The following is a 20,685-nucleotide window of genomic DNA, read 5'->3' on the forward strand; positions in this document are numbered from 1 at the left end:
ACCGATCGGAGGATGGAGAGCACTGCGCACGCGCGATCCACCCACCCAGTCTATTTACTTCTGACGGGAGTCGCCACACTGTAATGCAAGTCAAGGTGGAGTTAACGGGCAGGATGTTGACTAAATTCCAGATGTTGTTTCCATGGAGAAATACATTTCAGCTACTCACAGAATATGTTGGCACAGAGTTTATAAGAAGAGAAATTACAAATACACTTTGAAGTCTGGGGATGATTTATAGAAATATTTAGGTTACAAGTCACAAAGACATTGCTTACTTTGAGTGTCACTTTAGCAATACTCGCTCTAGTTGTCACTCTACCAAAATCTATGATTCATTTGATGATGTTATTCAACAAACCTCACTCACGTAACCCATTTTTGTTTATTTGTTCATTTCATTACAAGGACTACATAAAAGCATTAACCAGTAAATACAAATAAGTGTCTGAAACACACAGAAACAACCAATATTTGTATTTTTGCATTTTATATCACTAAACCTCAGATAGAACGTTCATCATTGACATCCACAGTGGAAAAAAGACATTGTTTTACAATTGGCATTTACACAAAATACCCCATAAAATCAAAGTGGAACCATGTTTTTAGAACTGTTTGCAGATTCATTGAAACTCCCTAATTCAATACTTGTGTCGCTACAGGCACCAGGGCAGCAATTTTCCAGGCAGATCCTGTCAAATTTTGTCACACTGGATGGGAGTCTATTAACTGTCACCGTTAGGTGTCTCCACAGATGTTCTGTGGGGTTCGGGACAATCTATAGACCTAAGATAACACTCACAGCATCTCATATGAATGGGCTAAAATATTCCTAGAACACCTTAGAAAGGCCAGCAGAAATTACCATACTTTTTTTTTTTTTTTTTTTTTTTTTTAAATGAATAGACACTAATTGTAAATCTGTATAAGAAAAGTGCAGTCAACAAAATCATTTACTTTGTTTTGCTGCTTTTTCTCATTTTCAGTCTGAACCACTAAAGGCAGCCTGGGAACTGCACAGTGAAATCTGGCTCATCAATAGGAATTAGGCACGAACCTGAGTTCATCAGTAAACTCTCAAAAGTCTTTTGTCTTTTCACCATTTCAGTGTCTCCCAGATTTAGATTTTAGCAACCTTCTGCTGTTTTGGACAGACACAAAAGAGAGTTACCTCTGATTAGGAAAGAAGCAAAAATAATTCCAAATGAAATGATAAAAAAAAGCCCTAAAAACACTTTATAAATTGGAAAGTATCATTCTGCTGTCAGAGATAGAAAGCAGAGGCAGACTCAACCGAATACAATCGAAAAATTAAGACACAAAAAAGTCATGGCAACCAAAAGAAAGCAGAGTATGTAGTCACTTCGACAGGTGAGATTGAGACATTGGAGGAAAAGATACACTTTTTCCTCCAAAAAACACTTATTTGAAAAAGTCCAACTTTGTAATATCAGATTTCAGAGTTTAATAACTTCAAAATAACAAATTAAAAAACACCACTCAGAGAAAGAGACAGGGTAAGTATTGCTGCCCAATATGTATCAACATGCCACAACCTGAGACAGTGAATAACCCACAGAGCACATGCATACACTCACATAAATACATGTCTAGGACACACTGTATATCTATTGTAAACATCACTACATTACAGTTATGAATATAAAAACTATTAAAATGTTATTCAATCGAAGTAGCGGGGCAGTGATACTGTTGGATGACCGCACTTCAGAGCTCCTGTGAAGGGTAGTGAGGAGCTTGTGGCAGTGTTGCTCCCTAGTGACTACAGAGGGTTCATACAACTGCAGAGATCACAGAGTATGTATCACGAATCGGTCAGTAGATGGCAGTCCTCTGCTAGATATCATCTAAAACGTCTCTGTTCTGCTCTGCTCTGCTCTGCATCCTTCATCACTGCAGTAGCTTTTCAAAACATTCAGATGGAACTTAATTCCTCCTTTGACAGTTTTATTGAGTCTTCTCTCAACGGCAGGTTTAAATCACATTGGTTGTTACAGCTTTTGGCATTTTAGTGTTAAAAAAACACATCTCTTTCATTTTCTACACATGAATTAACCCCAGAAAAAAAATTGAAAGTTGTTCTTATGTTCATCTTTATGACTCATCCTTTGTGTAAACTGAATCATCTTTGTCTGCTTTTCCACCTAAATCCACCTTCATTTGAGACTCGTTACCGATCATAATGTACTGAGCATTTTCAATGTGAATGTTTGATGGTTGCCACCGAGCCCTGCCATCACCACCGTCCTGATCTAGTGGCACACCTGGACCTAGAAGAAGGTTTTGCTCCATTAAAAGGCTCATGTTGTGAAGCTTTAAATGCTTCTGTCTCTTCTGGATCTGGAGCTTCACTGCCTGCTCCTCAGTCCAAATCTTTCTCTGTCTTTCAATTTTAGCTGGAGACAATGCCTTCTGTATTTTTCTCTCAAAGCTCTTGTTCTGCTCGAGTGGAACTATTGTCTGCAGAGGTAGAGGGATGAACTGTCGGGGCATGCAGTTCTGCTGTGGCAGCAGAGGGATCACGGTGTTGTACTTGTGTTTCTTGTTGATGGAGTTGATGAGGGCAGAGTTAGTCTTCATCTCCAGCATGCGAGTGTTGAAGTTGCAGGTTAGCAGAAGGAAAGTATAGGCAGAGTTGTTGATAGCGTCCTCAACGCACCTCAGGGTGGTCTTTCCCGGGATGGCAAAGTCCTCAGAGAACGTTGCACCTTTATCGGTACCAATGACAGCTTCCAGTGTCTCCTTCATGTCCTCGGCCATATCTGCATCCTGTGGTGCGTGCAAGATAACAAATGCATAAAATATTTCTTCCTCCTCCTCCTCTGCATCTTTACTTTCATGTGTTGCTTTTGAAGCCGGCATCTTGGGTAATGAAATGTTAGCGTCAGTGCTTGGTTTGTTTGGAGTCTCATCCTGGGTGATATGGCTGTACAGGTTACTGCCCATTGCTGCTGATGTTTCATCCATCTGTGAGTCTTTCTTTGCTCCAAACAGAGAAGATCCAGAATATTGAGGCTCAGAGGACTGAGATGGCCCAGGTGCATTATTTGCTTCACTTTCACTTTCAGCAAGGAGGGTAGGGGCGGTTATTTTGGGGTTTCCTGATGTTTCCGGATCTATTTTGTCCCCTTCATATGAGAGTGTTGGAGGAATACTTATCTCTAGATGAGTAGGGTATGAGAGCATCGACAGGCTCGCCTGCAGAGGGCTAGGGAGACAGTGTATGTTCGCTGACTGATCCTGAGACACAGTAACCTTTGAACTTCCTTCATCCTGGCTTCTTTGAGGGCCGGGGTAAGACCCGGACTTTAGGTCAGCGGAGGAGCACATCCACTCTGCAAACTGAGGCCCACAGACAACTTTAGCTTCCTCTCTGAAATGATCATACTCCATACCATCATTGCTTGCTTTAAAGCAATCACTGGCAAGGGCTCTCTTATATGCCAGATTTCTCAGAAGTTGCGCACACAGCCTCTGCTCTGACAAAACTTTAAAAATCCGAGCCAACGTTGCCAAAGGTTGTCCAGTTAATGCTTGAAAACGACCACAATGAACTTCAAAATCCTCTAATTTACCTCCACTCATCTCAGCCAGATGGTTAGCGAGGGAGTTGTCCGCCAGCATCTGGAGTTTGTTGAGGGCCAGCGCCTCTCTCCGGAGAACGATCAGACACAAGGCGTGTATGATATTATCTTCAGGAGACTCACCCAGCTGGATTATCAGGCTCAGCAGTCGCTCCGAAGTTGCCTTAACTAGAATGCCGAAGACTTCTCTCAGTCCCGTCCCTGGATTTTCTTCTCCCTCATGACTCATTTTCATGTTTTACTTGCCAACCGATATGCAGCCTTTAACAGAAGTCGATAAGTTCACATGACATTTTCCACCATAGTTGTCTTCAGTTCGCCAAACGCTTAAAGAGAGGTGCACAATTTCCTGGACATTCTTGTGTCTTTAAATAGAAAAAAAAAATGTTTTTTTTAGAAATTATGCTGTCAACATGGATGATGTGCTTTGACTGAGTAATAAAAAGTAGCTTGTGGAAGTAACACAAATTTGATAGATCAAACTTTACATTAATCTGTTCCACAAAGTATATTTAACCCTTAAACTGTTTTTTAACACAGCAATCAAAACTTTACTGACAATTACTTACTGGTGACAAAACATTTAGTGTTTCTGCTTCGTGCTCAAATAAGGAAGTCACTCAAGAGTCTCTTCCAGCTCAGTTCAACCGGTAGAAAAACTCTTTCATTTCTTAACAGGCCCCTCTTAGTGCACAGCTGAAATGAACATGTCAGAACACCACCGTGTGTGGTGAGCCTGTCAAACTTTAGGAGTTACGTTTGTCAGTATGCTTACCTGTTGCAGCTGTAGGCCTTTGTACAGCAACTTTGCAGAGCATAGTGATGATGTCACAAGTTGTGAAGTATGGGAGCTCAAGAGGGACAAAAAGAAAAGGATTCGGTACATACAGTAGTTCTCCACATTACTAAGTTGTACCTTCTTTAAGAGATTCACTTCATAATGCAAACCTTTGCCTCTATAACGTACTTTTTGAGTCCCTGTCAACTTTTTTTTTATACTTACATTTTTTCCAACTTTTCACATCTGCCAAAATAACCCACTTTCTGTGTGGAAGTCTTTAGCTCCGTGAGCACAATAGGCATATGAGGGAGAAGAATTCTGGTTTTTCTCCCTCTGTGCTGACAAGCAAGTGTATTTTTATCCACGGAGGAAACCTCCAACCCTGTATTTACCAGGGGTGGGGTCACACCAGGCAGAGTGCAAGCCAACATCAAATCCCTCAATGCACTGCAGACAGAGAGCCTCTCTGTTCTGAGTGCTGAGTGCAGTGTGATATGTTTACTGTACGACCACTTCTAAGAGATTACTGTAACTCTATAGGAAGTGTGGTTTCTATGCCTTTCTAAAATATGACTATTGTAAGGCTGGCATGTATGTTTCTTTACAGAATAACGTTTCCCCATTCAGCTAAGCTATATAACACATGCCACCAAGACCACAGCTCTGTTGTTTTAAGCATAACCCCGTCGAGAGCTGACAGCAAACCAGGCCAACTGAGACCCTGTTTGAATGTTATTAGAGGGTGTTGAGTGGCATTTTTTGCACTTTTGTATTTTTTATTAGCGATTATTACAATATTTAATATATATTATACATAAATAGTTACATTGGGACTCCGTTTTGTTGGTTATATGACCAGGGATGGAGTTTTGTATCATTTTACTGAATCTGAATCCAGTTCAGAATCAGACTAACAAATCTGAATCCTTTTAAATCCTTAGCCAAATCTTTTTAGGTAGTTTGTTTTGTGGTGAATGAATATCTTAATGTTAGTCTTGTACCTAAACCAAACAGGAAGGATTCAGCTGATAAAGGTTGTACAGATTTCACCCCATACTCTGTGACATTCATTAACCCCATCTTAATTTTTTTTTTATTTTTTTATTTTTTCTTTCGCTACAAGGGAAAGCAGCATTTGCACTTAGGTGTGTTTGTGCAAAAGTAAAAGCAATGCAGTACAAATAATTAATTAATTATCATTCAAAACATAATTTCCCTCCTCCTAATGTTACATGTACGCAAAATGGTTGCTGCACTGCTACAGGTCACAGAATCTGATGGGTCATAGAAAACACAGCATAATATTGCACAGCATAGCAAAACAGCATGATGGATAAATATTTAAGCAAGCGGTTTGTTCTTCCACCCATTGTTGTCAGTGTCCACCTGCAAATATGGCAAATAATTTGGCAGTTCTTGAGCTGACTTTGGTTAAGTGTATCCACATGTTTAAGTAGAGGTGGTTTGCCATGTTCAGTCAGTCGGTCTTGTTAACAGTGTTGTTGCTGAGCAAGCATGAGATTGAAGAGACGAACGAGACTATCTTAGATCAGGAATAAAGGATTTAGTGAGGGATCCGTCGACCGCAGAGCTTGACGTGTCTTGAGTATTTTACCAACCTGGAGATGGACTCAATTAGAAGCCACCTTTCAGAACACATCCTTTGGATATACCATACAAGTTATGGAATTATCCAGTCAATAGACTGGAAAAACAACAACAAGAAAACAAGGAATAAATATCAAATATGATATTTATTCCTTGTTTTCCATTCTGGGGCTTTACAAAAACAATATAGTTTTCAGTTCTACATGAGCTGGAGAGCTGCCATCGGTGCTGAGGTCAGTGACAGTAATGCCTGAGTCAGAGGAGTTTCAGTGAACCTTAATGACTATGTGAAGTGAAAAATCACTTTGACAGAGTAAACAATGGGGCAGAATAATTCCCCACACTCAGATGATGGGTTTGGACATCTTACAACAATCTCCCAAAACAAATGAGAGAAATCTTCACATAGATAAGCTTCTAAACAAGAGGGAAAAGGTTTCGTAGTGACCGTGATATCATTTCTTTGAATAATTCCTGAATCTCTGAATGGTAACAGTACAGTATGTTGAGGAAATGTTTTCACAACAGTTTTCAATATGATCATCAAACAGGAAAGGAATCTTATCAAGAAAGGGGGATTTACTGATGGGTCCCAACACGTCACATAGAAACCGCACGATTTACATTTTTTTGTTGCACATAGAAACAAAAAAGTTATTGCAAAGTGCCATTATGCTCGCAGTCATGTGCTTCATGTCTGTTCTTCCCATAAGATTTAGAACAATAATAGCAATGATATGTACATACATTCTCTTACAAACACTCTCACACCATAAATGCCCTTGTACACCTCCTTCACACACACATGCTAACAGTTGCCCACATTCTGCCCCAAACACTGAAGCACTCTCTCTCTCTCTCTCTCTCTCTCACACACACACACACACACACACACACACACACACACACACACACACACACACACACACACACACACACACAGCCTCGGGATCATCCTCAGTCAGTTATGTAACATACTGTCAAATGTCCATCTTTATTGAGGACAATTCTTTTAACGAGAGACACGCTCTCCCAGCAGCTGTGTTAGTCAGCCTGGCGGTAAATTTGCTTTCACCTTCAGGCAAAGCATATAGTAAAGAGGCTGTGTCAGTTCTGCAGATTCTGGCATCGTACAGCTTCTGTGATGGTGTTTGGAGCAAACACATTCTGACCTCTGCTCGTTTTTTGGAGCGGTTGAAATATTTGAGCACAAAGTCATGCAACTCTCACTTTGCACGGTTTATTACTATAAACTGAAATGCACAGATGTGCGTGCGGTTTGTGGCCGTGGGAGAGAGCCCTGAGGGAGACACAGAGGGGTCACATATAAGAGGCTTTAGGGCAGACCAGTGAAAAGGAGGCCCTTTCTTGGATAGAGACTAAGGATTAGGATGAAAGACATATGAGTGGGGGATGCTCTCTCTTTTCTCTCTCTTATCTGTCTCACCCACTTGCTGCATCTCTCTCACATTCTGTATCAAGTCTATTCAAAATGAGCAGGAAATAGAAGAAGATACAAAGAGAGACACAGAGGAAGATACAGAGAGGGTGATGCAAAGCCAGATAGATAAGATAGTGAGATAGGAGCGGAGCAAAAAAGACAAAGTGAGCCCTTGACAGATCGATAGGCTCTTTAGAATTCAGTTTGTGAGAGGCCAAGGGAGGCCATGCAACGCACTGCTCCTTTCCCAGCCACTTGATTCGTCACACATGCTAAGAGAATTTAACACACTCCCTCCTGGCAGGCTCCACACATATGTACATGGGAAGGCATACCCAGAAACAAGACCATGCAGTCGTTCAAACGAAGCGTCCACACCCACAGCTTGGCCTCTGTTGAGACACTGAAAGGAACACCTGCACTGCAGCCGCTGCTACGCTCTGCGAAGAACTTTTAAATATTTCTGCCATCTTTACACAAAGCAGCACACAGCTTTAAAAGCTTACGCAACAGTGTATTTGGTTCAGATAAGATAGAGGTTATGTATGGGACGGTTGCAGCTTTAGGTAGCCTACATACACCCATGCGTGTGCTGTGTATCAAAGCAAAAATAACCGAAACTATCACACACTGAGGCTAGTTTATGTCGTTGACAAAGCGGACCAACAGATCTGAGTTAATGTGACAGTTAACTAGCATTAATTCAGGAGCAAAAGTAAATGAAGCGGGCCTGCGGACACGACAGGGGAGTGCAGTGGGGATGGGAAGACGTGTGTACTGTACCACACTGGACCATGCTTGGGTGAGCATGTAGGCCATGCCAACAACAATGCATAATACAGCCTCTGGTGATGGGGGATGGATACACACACACACACACACACACACACACACACACAACACTCCAACTTCACCTCGCATACACATTCACTAAACACACACACACAAACTCGCACGCATGCATAGACATTGACGGTGATGGGGCATGGAGCAGTTTATGCTCATATCAAGAGAAAGTCTTTGATCAGTGTGACAGGAAGGGCACTCGCCCCAAAGGAATTAGCCAACTCTTGCCTTGCAAAAGCACATCCACAATAAATCAGGCATGCTCGCATTTGCGACAGAGAGGGAGAGAGTGTCTGATATTTAGCTTCATTAATATGCTAAATGTATGAATATGATTTGTTCCAGTTCAACGTCCAGAGTTGCATGTCCAGAGTGGCATGATAACCACGAAGAGCAGAATGAGCAGAAATCCAGGTTGCTTGAATAATCCGCTCAGTTTAACGGCCTGTTATTCTGCACAAGCAATTTAAATGGGGCTTTTAAATTAGCACAACCGTCACTTTTATTTCTGTTCTGACATGTTGAGCACTTTATAAAGGATTTCAACTTTTGTTTATTTCTGCCAGGTACAGCTCTTTTTAACAAATCAAATCATAGATTAAAATACAACTGCAGTGACAAGTATCTTTTCTGTGTCTTTTCTGATCCGTCATCTGCACTCCAACGAACATCCTGCTCAAAACCTTCAATGAATTACACCTAATATTCACTTCAAGGAATAGTTTTGCATTTTGAGCAAAACATAGTTTGATTTCTTGCTGAGATTCAGATGAGAAGTTTGACTGTGAGTTAAATATGAAGCTGCAGCTGTTTATTTTAGTTTTCCTTATCTTAGCATCAAGATGAGAAACAGGAGGAAACAGCTAAAATGGCTCTGTAAAATAACAACTTTTATTTTTTAATTTCACATTTTTTGTACAGATTAAACAGACAGCATCTAATGTGTAAATTAGTGAGCTATAGAGGCACTGGTATGCAGATTTATTTTACCTTTAGAGAGGTCCAGGATAACTGTTTCTAATCCTAATACTAAACTAAGCTAGCCTGCTGCCGACTCTATAATTTTAGATATTGAGCTTCTTATCAAATCTTGGCAAGAAAGTGAAAGAATATAATCAAATAATATTTGTATAATGCGGTGCACTGCTACTTGTTCCTACTTAAATATGACATCTACGTACATGTCTGTATGTCCTGGCAGAGGATTTCTCTCTTTTTTTCCCCTATAAATCTCTTTTTCTGGTCGGGTTTAACCTTTTTTAAACTGATGGTCAACTTGATGGGTCTCATTCTGACCATTGGAAAAGTTTGTTAAAGGTTATTAAAGTCACCCACCCAAAGCAGAGGAGAAAGGAAGTCAGAGAATAAGAACAATGAGGAGAGAAGAATAATTAAAACCTGCATTGTGTCAGCAATGAACAGAACTAAAAGAATAAATGGACCCAATCTGGCTGCACTTGGTGTCAGAATGGCTGCCCATCCAAAAGCCCATGCCCAACCACCATGTCACTTTTGTCCGCCTCCAAACCCTGCGGATGCTCTGCTTTTATAGCAGATGCACAGAACCAAAGGATGTGAGGCATGAAAGCAATGGGAAATTCATTACATATTCCTACCCCCCTCCGTTCACCATAATCACCACAATTAGCAGACATCTGCAGTGACTCCAAAACTGGGAGTGTATTCAGGCAATCAGAGCAGCTTCACCGACAGCACTGACTGCAGCCCCCTCTGTGATGGGCCTCATCCTGAAGGGAAGTATTCCATTAGAAACTCAGTGATTAATTGAGACGGAGAATTTGCTCCTGGCATCCAGCGAGAATGGAACCCAACAGGCGGCATCCATGATAGCAGCGTTGTACGCAGGGTTAGTGGAGGTGGTCCAGAGTTGGCGGGGAATGTACCATACTGTTGATGGTGTGAGATAAGGCACTCACACTGTGGTTCGCAATTAGCTGTAACAGAATAGTTGCTAGACAACAGCTATATGAAGATTATCTGACCCATCTTGTAAACAAAACCTGTGTGTGTCTAATGATAACCCAAATTTTATAGCTACTTACAGATATTGCAGATGTCCCTCCGGTCCATTTTGGAAACAGTTGATATCTGGATTCCCAAATTACAGAAAAACACTAGTATGTTGGTCACTTGTTGGTAAATGTGTCACATATGTAAAGTGTTACTGCTAAAACCTTAAAGGATTTGTCTCAGTTTTAGTTCATTTTCTTGCTGACAGATGAGAAGATTGATAAAACTCTCTGCAACAAATCAAATAAGCATGTTCCCCAAAATGTCAAACTACTCCCTTAAAACATTTCTGATTGGATTATTATCAAATGTGTCGAGTGGACTACTGTATGTTCTCCATCTGTAGAGGATGACAGCATGTTAGACAGCTCATTACTGAAGCAGTTGGAGATGTCACTCTTACTAGGCACAGTATGGTACAGCCATGGGTTTTAAGCCTCAGCTTAATACGTTGTCATGGAAATCAACAGTAACACATTAGACATTTTTTGCCTGAGCTGAGTCCAACGCCGGCTTGTGTCTGTGATCACACACGGACACAAGGGTAAATACGTAAATCGGTCGAGCTTAAACAGACGCTGCTGCAAATGAGCCCGTCCCCAAAATGCCAACTTTCCATAAACTCATCAGACAGATGACGAAAACACATTTATGGAGTATATTTGATTGATTTGCAGGAGCTTAATTAATCAGAAACAGATGACTAATTATCAGTACCACTTTCCTATAAGGCAGTCTTTATAATCCATTAATAAGTTGTTTCTAATGGTTTAACTAAAGGTTGATAAATTATTTACAAATCCATTTTTTAGAACATTTGGGTTATGAATATTCCCGGTGTTTATCCTTTCTGCCGGTGCTAGAAGAAATATTCAGATAATCATAAAAGAGCAACATCATGAAAACAAGACATCAAAAGGAAAATAAACTGCATTCAGTAAACAGATGAATACAAATCTAAATGTGGACTCTTAAATTTCCATGGAAATTAAAAAATAAATAAATAAAATTGTTTACGTTCAGTATTTCTCCCCAAATGCTCTGTGTACACCATTGATAGCCAACAAACTCAGTGAATGCATTTCCTTTTATTATAAAACGTATGCAAAGCTGATTTGTGTGTATTTTAAACTGTGCATTGTTTACATCATGTTCAGCTTTCATTCCTCTTCTTCCTGACATTTGTGGATTTCAGCATTTCTTGGCACATACAAAACCAGCAACAATATGTTTGCCGCTGCGCCTCATTCTACATGCGTCCTAATGTGTGTGAAATTCAAAACAAAACAGGGGCCCACTCATCAAAACATTTCTCCAGAGAGCTAATTGTCAAACATCCAGATGGTACTCTTCAGTAAAATTTCAAAAGTATTAGCAAGTATCAATATAAAATACTCATTTTGCAGAATAACCCGTCTCAGTGTTACACTATTATATCCTGTTACGTAGCTTAATCGATATCAAATCGATTTGATTGATGTCAAATAAACAGTTTTCTGCATTATATAAATTCTTAAATCTAATTCTTAAAAATAATCAGTAACCATAGTTGGTGGTTACATGCTCGAGTAAAAAGTTAAAAAAAAATTCCTCTGAAATGTTGTGAAGTGAAGTATTGAACATTTCAATTTTAAGGTACTTGTACCTTATAAAAATTGTACTTGAGTCCACCACTGGAAATTATACTTGGTGCAGTGAAATGCTCACCAGTTTCAGCATTTCCTTGTATATAATTAAGTCTAGAATTAAAAGAAAAATAAGTTATTAGTATATATATATATATATATATATATATATATATGTGTTGATGAGGGATTCCTCTTTCTAGTAGGGCTTTAAGTGTGAAGTTATAAATGTTAGTAAGTCAATAAAAGTTATCCAATCATGTTAGTGCCTAGTTTATAAATGGCTCGTCTCCTCCAGAGGATAAGTGGTCCATTCAAAGACACACAAGCCAAAGGAATTTTTTACAACCTGGCAAACCTAAACTTTCATTTATTAATAGCTCATAACTGACTAAGCATTCATAAATGACTTATAAAGGTGTCTTATGAAAAAGTGGCCTCAACTTCTTCAAACCCATCGTGAAGAACCGAATGACCCTTCAGTCAAAAATAAAACGTGAATCGCGCAGTATATGGAATTATAAGGTTTTCACATGATAGCAGTCACACACATAAACACCCACACGGTTAGATTTGTCAAAGAGCTGTGATTGAAGCTGTGGCTAAATTAAGAGGAAAGAGAGATTAGAAGATTAAAGGAAATCAAGCCAAGGCTGTTGCTCTCATTTGGATGTTTGAAATTAGACTGAATACTGAATAAATCTAGGTGCTATACTTCTGAGAGCATCGTTCCCACCAGTTATGCAAATTAGCCTTCAAATCCACACAATAATCAGATGATGTGCTGCTTTGTTTGAGTTTGAGCGTGCCATTTTATCGGTTTAACCGAGACAAGAGGAGAGCGTCTTCCAAAAAAAAAAAAAAAAAAAGAGCTAATTTGTGGTCGACTGCTTCTCTGACTGTCGTAAAATTGTAGAGTCACAATGAAATGGGTGTATACTCCACTTGGTGCTTCCTTCCTTCCAGTCCAAGGGTCTGAGCCTAATAAAGGCCTGTGTGGTGCGCCACAGACGGACCGCCTTTCTGCTGTGTGGAGAAATGTGTTCAATCACCATGGCTACCGGTCAGAGAAGAGCCCCCGTTGTGGTTATTAGGATTTCTTGGTCTGATCACACCGGCTCAAGATGCAGGTTAACAACTCACTATTCAGGTATTCTGGAGGTGAATGTGTGTGTGTGTGTGTCCAGTAGGCCAGCAGGTCAAAGGTGATTTAATATTGTAATTACCCCTCTACAGAAGGAGTGGTGTGGAGTTTGTAAGCATCACCAGAAAACACCTAAAATGGATCGTTCCAGAGTCCTCTGCTTCCCACCACCGACGTGAGAAGGGGAACATGAGAAAGCTTTGAGCAGTATTGATTCAGCCGACTACTCTCGAAGCGAGTACCAGAGGATCCGAAGAGAGAATTATCCATGCACCATTTCCTCCCCTACTCCTGTGTGGCAAATTCTGCAGTTCCAGCTTTCTTATAGCCTACATACAGCAGAAACACACACACACACACACACAGTAACTCATAAGCACACACACACACACACAAAGTGTTGAGATTTGATGTTGCAAAATAATATTTGTTTGATTTATTTATAGTCCTTCCCTTCCGTCTGAATAGCCCTGCATTTTTTTTTTTTTTTTTTTTTTTTTTGACGAATTCAATCTTAAAATAGGACGAAGAAAAATTACAAAGAGAAACCTACTGTTGTAGCAGTGTAAATTTTTGGATATTCTCTACGACATCGTTTTTTCCCACAAGAAATTGCCATGATGGGGTCATTACAGTGCTCCCAGAGCCGGCTTTGAGTGCTCTGAGGTCATTAGAAACACTAAAAGCTACCACAGACTCCGGTTAACAGAAGTGCTCCAAATTGACTGTTTGTCCATATGAAGAGATTATTGGTCCACCAATGAAATCTGAATTTCTGAGACACTGGGCATTGTCTGCATATGCCGTTTTGCCCCTGAGTATCCTCCTCCTCTACTCCCCACCCGGTTTCTCCTGAATAATACACGACAGACTCTCCTCCTCCCTCCCCCCCTCTCCTCCCCTCTCTGGCTCCCTCCCCGCTGCCCCGGCGTCCAATGGCAGACGCGCATTTGATCAAACTATCTCCTGCGAGCCAATCCCCGTCCTCCCAGTGATCCCTGTAAACCGGATGCCCTCCCTTCTGCCCCTCAAACAGACGTAATCTGTGGATCAGAGAGGCAGGCGCTCAGTCGGTGTGGAGTTGGTCTCGGATGGAAGTGATGAGAGTGAAAATACTCGAAGAAATCGCATCAGTCCGCCTCGACAGGAGAGTCAATCCTGCTGTTTTACGAGCAGGCTGAAGGAAAATGTTGTAAGTATGCCATCATGTAAAAATGCATATCCTAAAATAGGGAGGCGGTGTTTTTATTTAATCCAGTAGAGTCTGGGCAAACTGATGCTTCAGTTAGAAGGAGATGATGCTTCTTTGATATATTCCTTTAAAAAAAAAAAAGAAGAAAAAAAAAAAGAAAGTATGAGTGCTTCGATGAATGTGGACTGAATGTGAAACTGTGGCAGTGTGTGATGGGGTCTGGACTGGCGCTAATCACGCGGCTTCGCGTCTCTCTAAAATCAGCTCATGTGAATTTGTTCAGTCATTTCTTTGGGACATCCGCATGACACGAGGAAAAACGTGATTTCAGACTACTCTGTGAAATATGACGCCTTTTTATACGAAAACTAACTTTTTCTCTGCGCTCCGTGACACATCGATGGTACACAGTGTACAGATAAATTATGTCTGCGTTTCTTTGGAAAGTTTTAACGATATGTCTAAGCAGCTCGTGCTGCCCAAAGTAATCCTGATAGGAGGCTCCTAAACAATATAACTTTGATTAATTTCACTCACCAGACAGTCTCCTGTTCCTACCGGGCCTGAAAGTCGGCGAACACTGATAAATGGTGGCTATTATTTTTCAGCTGAACAATGCGCAACGGCTTTGTGTGGACCATCTGTCATTATATCGACATTACAGCAGCCCTCCTGCCCCAAAGAGACACCTGAGGAGCAGAAAACAGACAGCGATCATTCAGAGCCGCCACCCGTCTCTCGCCAAGCCGTGACTCATGATGTGCTCAGTCTGTGTGGATGGGTGCGTAACGTAGCCAGAAAATAAACAGGCACCGGAACAAACCGGTGTAATTAAAACATTGCATGTTTCGCGATGAGATGCCACATACTGCGTGTCCGTTGCGTTACTCAAATGCGGACAGGGATTGGAATTGTGCGGACTACACGCATGGCTTTGCGCATCCTGAATTCTCGGAAACAGTCTTTGCGCATTTGACTTCCTCCCGGAATTTGGGCCTTCGGCACATGGCAAAAACAGCCAGACTGCCATTTTCAGGGTGGGCACTCTGAGAGGATGCACGCTGACCAAATCAACACACTTCACCATGAGCACATTCAGTCTGGGACCTAACGTGCCACTGAGCTTTGACCTTCCAGCTGAGACACGCTTTTTTTTAATTTTTTTTAATTTTTTTTCCTTTTTTTTTTTTAAGGAGACTGCAATGCTTAGTCTCTCGGTGTGTAGTGCCAAGCACTAATATGCCTTAAGGTTAATGAGGCAGTCTCCATAAATTCTTCTGCCATCTGGATATAGAAGGTCTAGACGCTTAGTGCAGCACTACATTTTACTGGCTATGGATTGTACACAGCGTGCCCTAATTAACAAAGTAAATTAGGATTTCTTTTTTTTTTTTAATTTACCTAATGCTGACTGTCGTTTCAATTTCTTTCATATAAATCAGAGGGAAATAACAGTCTCTGTCTGAATATGTAGCTGTTCAGTGAATGAACAGTTCTGATGGATGCTGATGTGATCAGCTATGATGGCCTCACTTCCGTCCCTCTCAGGGCTTAGTTACATATAATTCACTTTAGCTTCGTCCCTCGTGAAGGGGAAAAAAAGCAGCAACCTCCTGCTCCCTCACTTTAAAGAGCAGCGAATGTCCGAGTGCATGTCTGTTTAATTCAGTTTGGAGTTGCTTTCGGGGAGTTATCAGGCAGTGAGCAGAGCAAAGCCAGCGTCTTCCTGCTACTGTAATGTGGTCAGACGGGTGGTTGGATGTTGGCCTATCTTATTTCCTGCTGGAACTATGATCATCATTCCTGTGTAGCTCTTTATCACATATAATGAGTTTCATCAGCTGCACCCTGCAATTATGTCGAGAAGCAACCTGCTATCACAGTGGAGAGGCTCTCAGCCACAGATCACTGTTGTTCCTCCATCATAGAGCATCTCCTTCACAACACAAGCCACACAACAATTCAGATGAAAAACTGTTGTTGCTGTAGTTTGTCACTGTAAATGTGATGTTAGCATCAGGGAGTCTTACCTCACTTCTCCCACTTACACACGACTCCCAGCAGGCACCCTGCTGCCTTCATTTTTTTTCAATTATAACACCATATGAAAACACTTTCATTATTTTTTTTCAGAATCGTTGAGACAAGATTCAATTTGCGGAAGAAGAGTTCGATCTAATGTTGGTGAATTATTTTTTTTGCCACCTCAGACTTTATATGGATCCAAAGCAGCACATCTTATCACAGCTGACGAGCAGAAACATTTCCATGGTGTTCATGTGTCGCACTTAAATGAAGTTTAGGCCTGAATGACTTCACATAAGCGGGAACCTGTGTTTGTGATGTGTGTGCTTGTGCTTCCCGATTGCAGCAGTGGGTAAATGGAGAGGTTAGGTAATGAGGACCCCTGCACCCTGCCTCAGGCATTGCGACATACTGCCCATCTAGATGAGTGAATGACCTCTGACCTTTTGTCTAGCCAAGGGCTCAGGTCTGCTTGGGTCAAGCTAGGTGGCTTTCAAGAGCCTATTGGCCCGTTCAGAAGCACATGACATCTGAACTCATTCCACTTCAGGACCAAATGCACTCTTTTGGTTCATTAAGACACGTTCACAGTTTGTGTGTGACTGTGTGTGTGTGTGTGTGTGTGTGTGTGTGTGTGTGTGTGTGTGTGTGGGGGTGGGTGTGTTACAGGTAAAGTTATGGAATAGAAGATACTGATTAAGAGGTCAGGAATACTTCTTAACATCGTCTATCTGGAATAATCTGATTTTTCTAAACTGTCTGATACTTCAGCTTCTTTTATGTAGATGTTCAAACAGAAAATTTAGTAACCTGGATATAAAAAGACACTCCAGTGAGTTTTAAAATCCAGATAACGGTCTGCCACTAACTAGACTTCACTCCCGGCACATTTTTAATACGTTGCAGCTGTTGTGCTGCTGCTTTAATCATGAAGTATAGTGAGACGCAAACTAGCCCCGACCTTGTCTCAGCTGAGATGAACAGCCTGTCTCGATTCTGTCACAACACGGTCTCTATTGTATCACTGGGCAAGAAACTCCCCATGGAAATTTTTGAATCTTTCCCATTGTTCCTAAAGGAAAGGGGGCTTTCATATGGAAGTGGGGAACGCCAGGAAATGACAGGCATTCTTTGTGGACGATTTGAAAATAAACTTGTGGGTCCTCGCTTCCCTCTCGACAGCGAAGCAAAAACTCTAAATTAGAAGAGAGGATTATGGTTTTAACAATTCCTCAATGGCATTTTCACTTTTTTATGTTTCCTGGTGCAATTTGTCCCGAAAGTATATTTCCTTATTCAGCGTACTGGAGACATGCCATCAGACTTTCAGCTAAAGAGCTTTTGTCGGGAGCTTTTCACTCTTTTCTCTACCGTTTCTTGAATGGGTTTATTCTTACTTTCCTTCTTATTTGTCCTTATTTTGCCTTATCTTCCCCCCTGGCTTTAAACACAACCCCGCCGCTTGAGCTCTGGCTTTATGAGGTGTGACAGTGAGGTCTGGTTGCCGAGGCAGGCCGGGCGGACTGGAACGTAAAGCCGTACATTCAGCCGGCTGCAGTCAGGTTTGGGGAGGACTTAAACTCACTTCACCCCTATACAGTACCTCATATACAGGAACTGCCTTCATTCTGCTGAGCTGGCATGAAATGGCAGAAGTGGAAGGAGGGGGAGAGAGAAAAAAAAGACCTGCTGTCTTTAACCTCATTCCTCTTAGCTGCACACATACAGTTGCTACCTGGCAAAAAAAAAAAAAAAAGCACTGACTGAAAGCTGAAAGAACATCAAAGAAAAAACAGGTGGCAATACGTTAAATTTGTGACTTTTTTAATGTCAACAAGTTTGCCGTATTTGTTTCGAGTAGTTTGGTCCCAGCTGTTCACATCGTTCTATCATTTCACAACTTCCTCCTTCTTTTAATAACAGGTCTCATTTGACAGTCCATCTCACCATACTTCAGATTAACACTCACCCTTTACCCTCTCCTCTCCTCTCCTCTCCTCTCCTCTCCTCTCCTCTCCTCTCCTCTCTTCTCCTCTCCTCTCCTCCTCTCTTTCTGTCTCTCTTCCTCCTCTTGTTGTTTTTCCCAGCAGGCCAGTGGTAGTTCCCAGGTATTTGACCAGTGTAGCGTAGCCGGTAGGCTGGTTGTTCTGTCCTCTGTGAGACAAAGGCAGCGTGCCTCAAGGAGAGGGATGAAAGGAAACGGGGCTGTGCAGCCACTCCTTTTTACAATGGGAAACCTCCTTAGTGAGGCTGTACAGCAAATAACCACCTTCTCTCTTCCTTTTTTTTTTTTTAACAAGCACCCAGTCTGAGAGTGTGCCTTGACAGCACTGTGTATAAATGCATAGATGTGTTTGTGTGTGCATGTAAAAGAGGAAGGAGAATCCTTTATGTCTACATAGATTGTTTTGGAGCTTTCTCTTCCCTACACCTGTCTAGTCTGAGCTGACAGATGGTGCTTCTCTTGTTAAACACGTTTCCTGTGCTGAGCTTAGAATTTGTTGTGGTTTAAACGGTGAAGGGAGGGTTTGGAAGTTGAGGGGACTAAACAAAAGAAATCTTTTAATGATGTAAAGATCCGTGAGCAGTCCCCCTTCATTAAATGGCACACTAAATCTGTTTTAGTGGGTGTTTTTTCACTATTGGTATTAAAATGAATGATTAATATGATATTTAAATCCTTTACCTGTATATTAGTGGAAACGACACGATTTACAATATTGTAGCTTTATTTAATTTTTTTTTTGGAAAGAAAAGCCACTTAAAATTAGCATTAAAATACACCAGCTGTAGCGGTATAAAAAAACATTACTTCTAAAGAATGGACCCATCGAGGTGTTCTTCAAACATGTAAGTATATTATAAAGGTGATTTAAGTGGTGCTGAGTCTTAACTACTTAATACAAATAATGTTGCATTTAAATGTCGTTTGTTTTTTGAGCAGATCATATACATTTTCTTTCTTAAATATTGCTTATGTTAATAAATCACCAGAAAATGTAGCTAAGGGAAAGTCTTACATGAGTAAATGTATTTTGTCTTCTTTCCATCTCATTTTCATTCACCTAGTTAAGATTAGAAGATAACATTTGTGTCCCAGTCATAACCAATGTTCTACCACATTATAAACGCTTCCACACCAGTTTTAATTACACACATGCACTTGTGTTTTCTGTGTCTCCGCTGCATGTCTCTAACCCCACCGGAGCTCAGTCTTGTGTTATCATCTCGGGTGGTAGTCAGGGGGAGGGAGCGAAAGCCGCAGGAGTCTTTTATGGCTTCAGCTCCAGAGACAACCTGTTCTCAAGCACTTCTCTCCTGGTACTTTTTTATGACATCATAAATTCCTCCATTTCCTCTGACCAGCCCTAGGTGGGTATAAAGGGCATACCTGGCCAGTAATTGTCTGTCTGGCCCTCTCATCTGTCAGATTCCTTATACTCCTGGGGACTTCCTCCAGAGCCAGACTCTCCGACTGCCTGAAGATACACACATCTCTTAGATCTGGACCAATAAAAAACGTTGGTTTTATTTGATGAGTGATCGGACAAAAAAAGGGTTTTTCTGAGACGCCTTTTACTGCGTCTTCCTTGGTCATTTAGGCGAGGGGGAGTCAGCCTGGCACCGGCATTGAGGGCCTTTCTGCGTGCATGTGCACTTCAGACCAACAACAACAGCCCACTCTCAGACCTGTTGATACCTTTTGTGTGTTGAAGTCTGAGGATGGAGAGCAGAAAAAAAAAGGATTAGGGGAAGAAAAAGGAGGGTTTTTTTTGGAAGAGGGAGACGAGAGAAGGCCACAGGAACATTCACTTGATGCTGGGCTTGGCTGGCCTTAGGGAGGCTGGAACAATACACGCACCAGCATGGCAACATTCCTGGAGGTTAAAAGGGTCAGGGGTCACCCAATGACCCCACCCTGCCAATCAGTTCCAGGGCACTAACTCAGTGCCTTTGTTTTTGCTTTATGTCTTGGCACTTGTTGAACAGACTCTGCACCTTGTGTTACAATGTGCCCTTTGCTCTCTGATAGACTGGATTGGCACGGAGCATGTTTACGATTCTCTAAGTCACTTTTCATTCAGGTATTAGTTTAAATGTGCAGTGAGACCGTTGTGAGGAAACACAATATATTTGTCTTTCATTGTTGAGGCCTTGGCATCTAGAGACAGAAAATAAATGAACTAAAAGCTACAAAACGTGCAAATTGAGAAAGCTTTAGCCAGGTTTGCCTGGCAACATACCTGTTGAAGTTATGTCTGCACCCTATAGCACATAAAATAACACGGCCAGATGTTTGGTAAGCCTGGATCTATATATGGTAGAAAAAGAGCCACCACAAAGGAGGCAAACTAATTATTGTCCATATTTTGAATTGATTCAT

At 41.3% G+C, this 20,685-nt stretch overlaps 1 protein-coding gene across 2 annotated transcripts; it reads right to left on the reverse strand.

Annotated features, from left to right (window-relative positions):
- Positions 1–1,954: 1,954 nt before the first annotated feature.
- ticam1 (TIR domain containing adaptor molecule 1) lies at positions 1,955–4,497 on the reverse strand. Of its 2 annotated transcripts, none has more exons than XM_069157201.1 (2): positions 4,384–4,497; positions 1,955–3,973 (listed from the first exon to the last, which is right to left on the reverse strand). In XM_069157201.1, exon 2 carries the CDS (start codon positions 3,841–3,843, stop codon positions 2,119–2,121), a length of 1,725 nt encoding a protein of 574 aa, XP_069013302.1. In that variant the 5' UTR covers positions 3,844–3,973; positions 4,384–4,497; the 3' UTR covers positions 1,955–2,118. The 2 variants fall into 2 exon arrangements, with proteins under 2 accessions (XP_069013302.1, XP_069013303.1); XM_069157202.1 differs by lacking the exon at positions 4,384–4,497 and adding an exon at positions 4,178–4,211.
- Between the last annotated feature and the right edge of the window lie 16,188 nt (positions 4,498–20,685).

The sequence above is a fragment of the Embiotoca jacksoni genome, unplaced genomic scaffold, assembly GCF_022577435.1.
Source record: "Embiotoca jacksoni isolate LCO1_2020_lvr unplaced genomic scaffold, fEmbJac1.0.p SCAF_22, whole genome shotgun sequence".
NCBI classification, from domain to species: Eukaryota; Metazoa; Chordata; class Actinopteri; family Embiotocidae; genus Embiotoca; species Embiotoca jacksoni.

Bases quoted from the DNA above. Each gene is read 5' to 3' on its own strand.
- ticam1 (XM_069157201.1), bottom strand. From the start codon at position 3,843: ATGAAAATGAGTCATGAGGGAGAAGAAAATCCAGGGACGGGACTGAGA.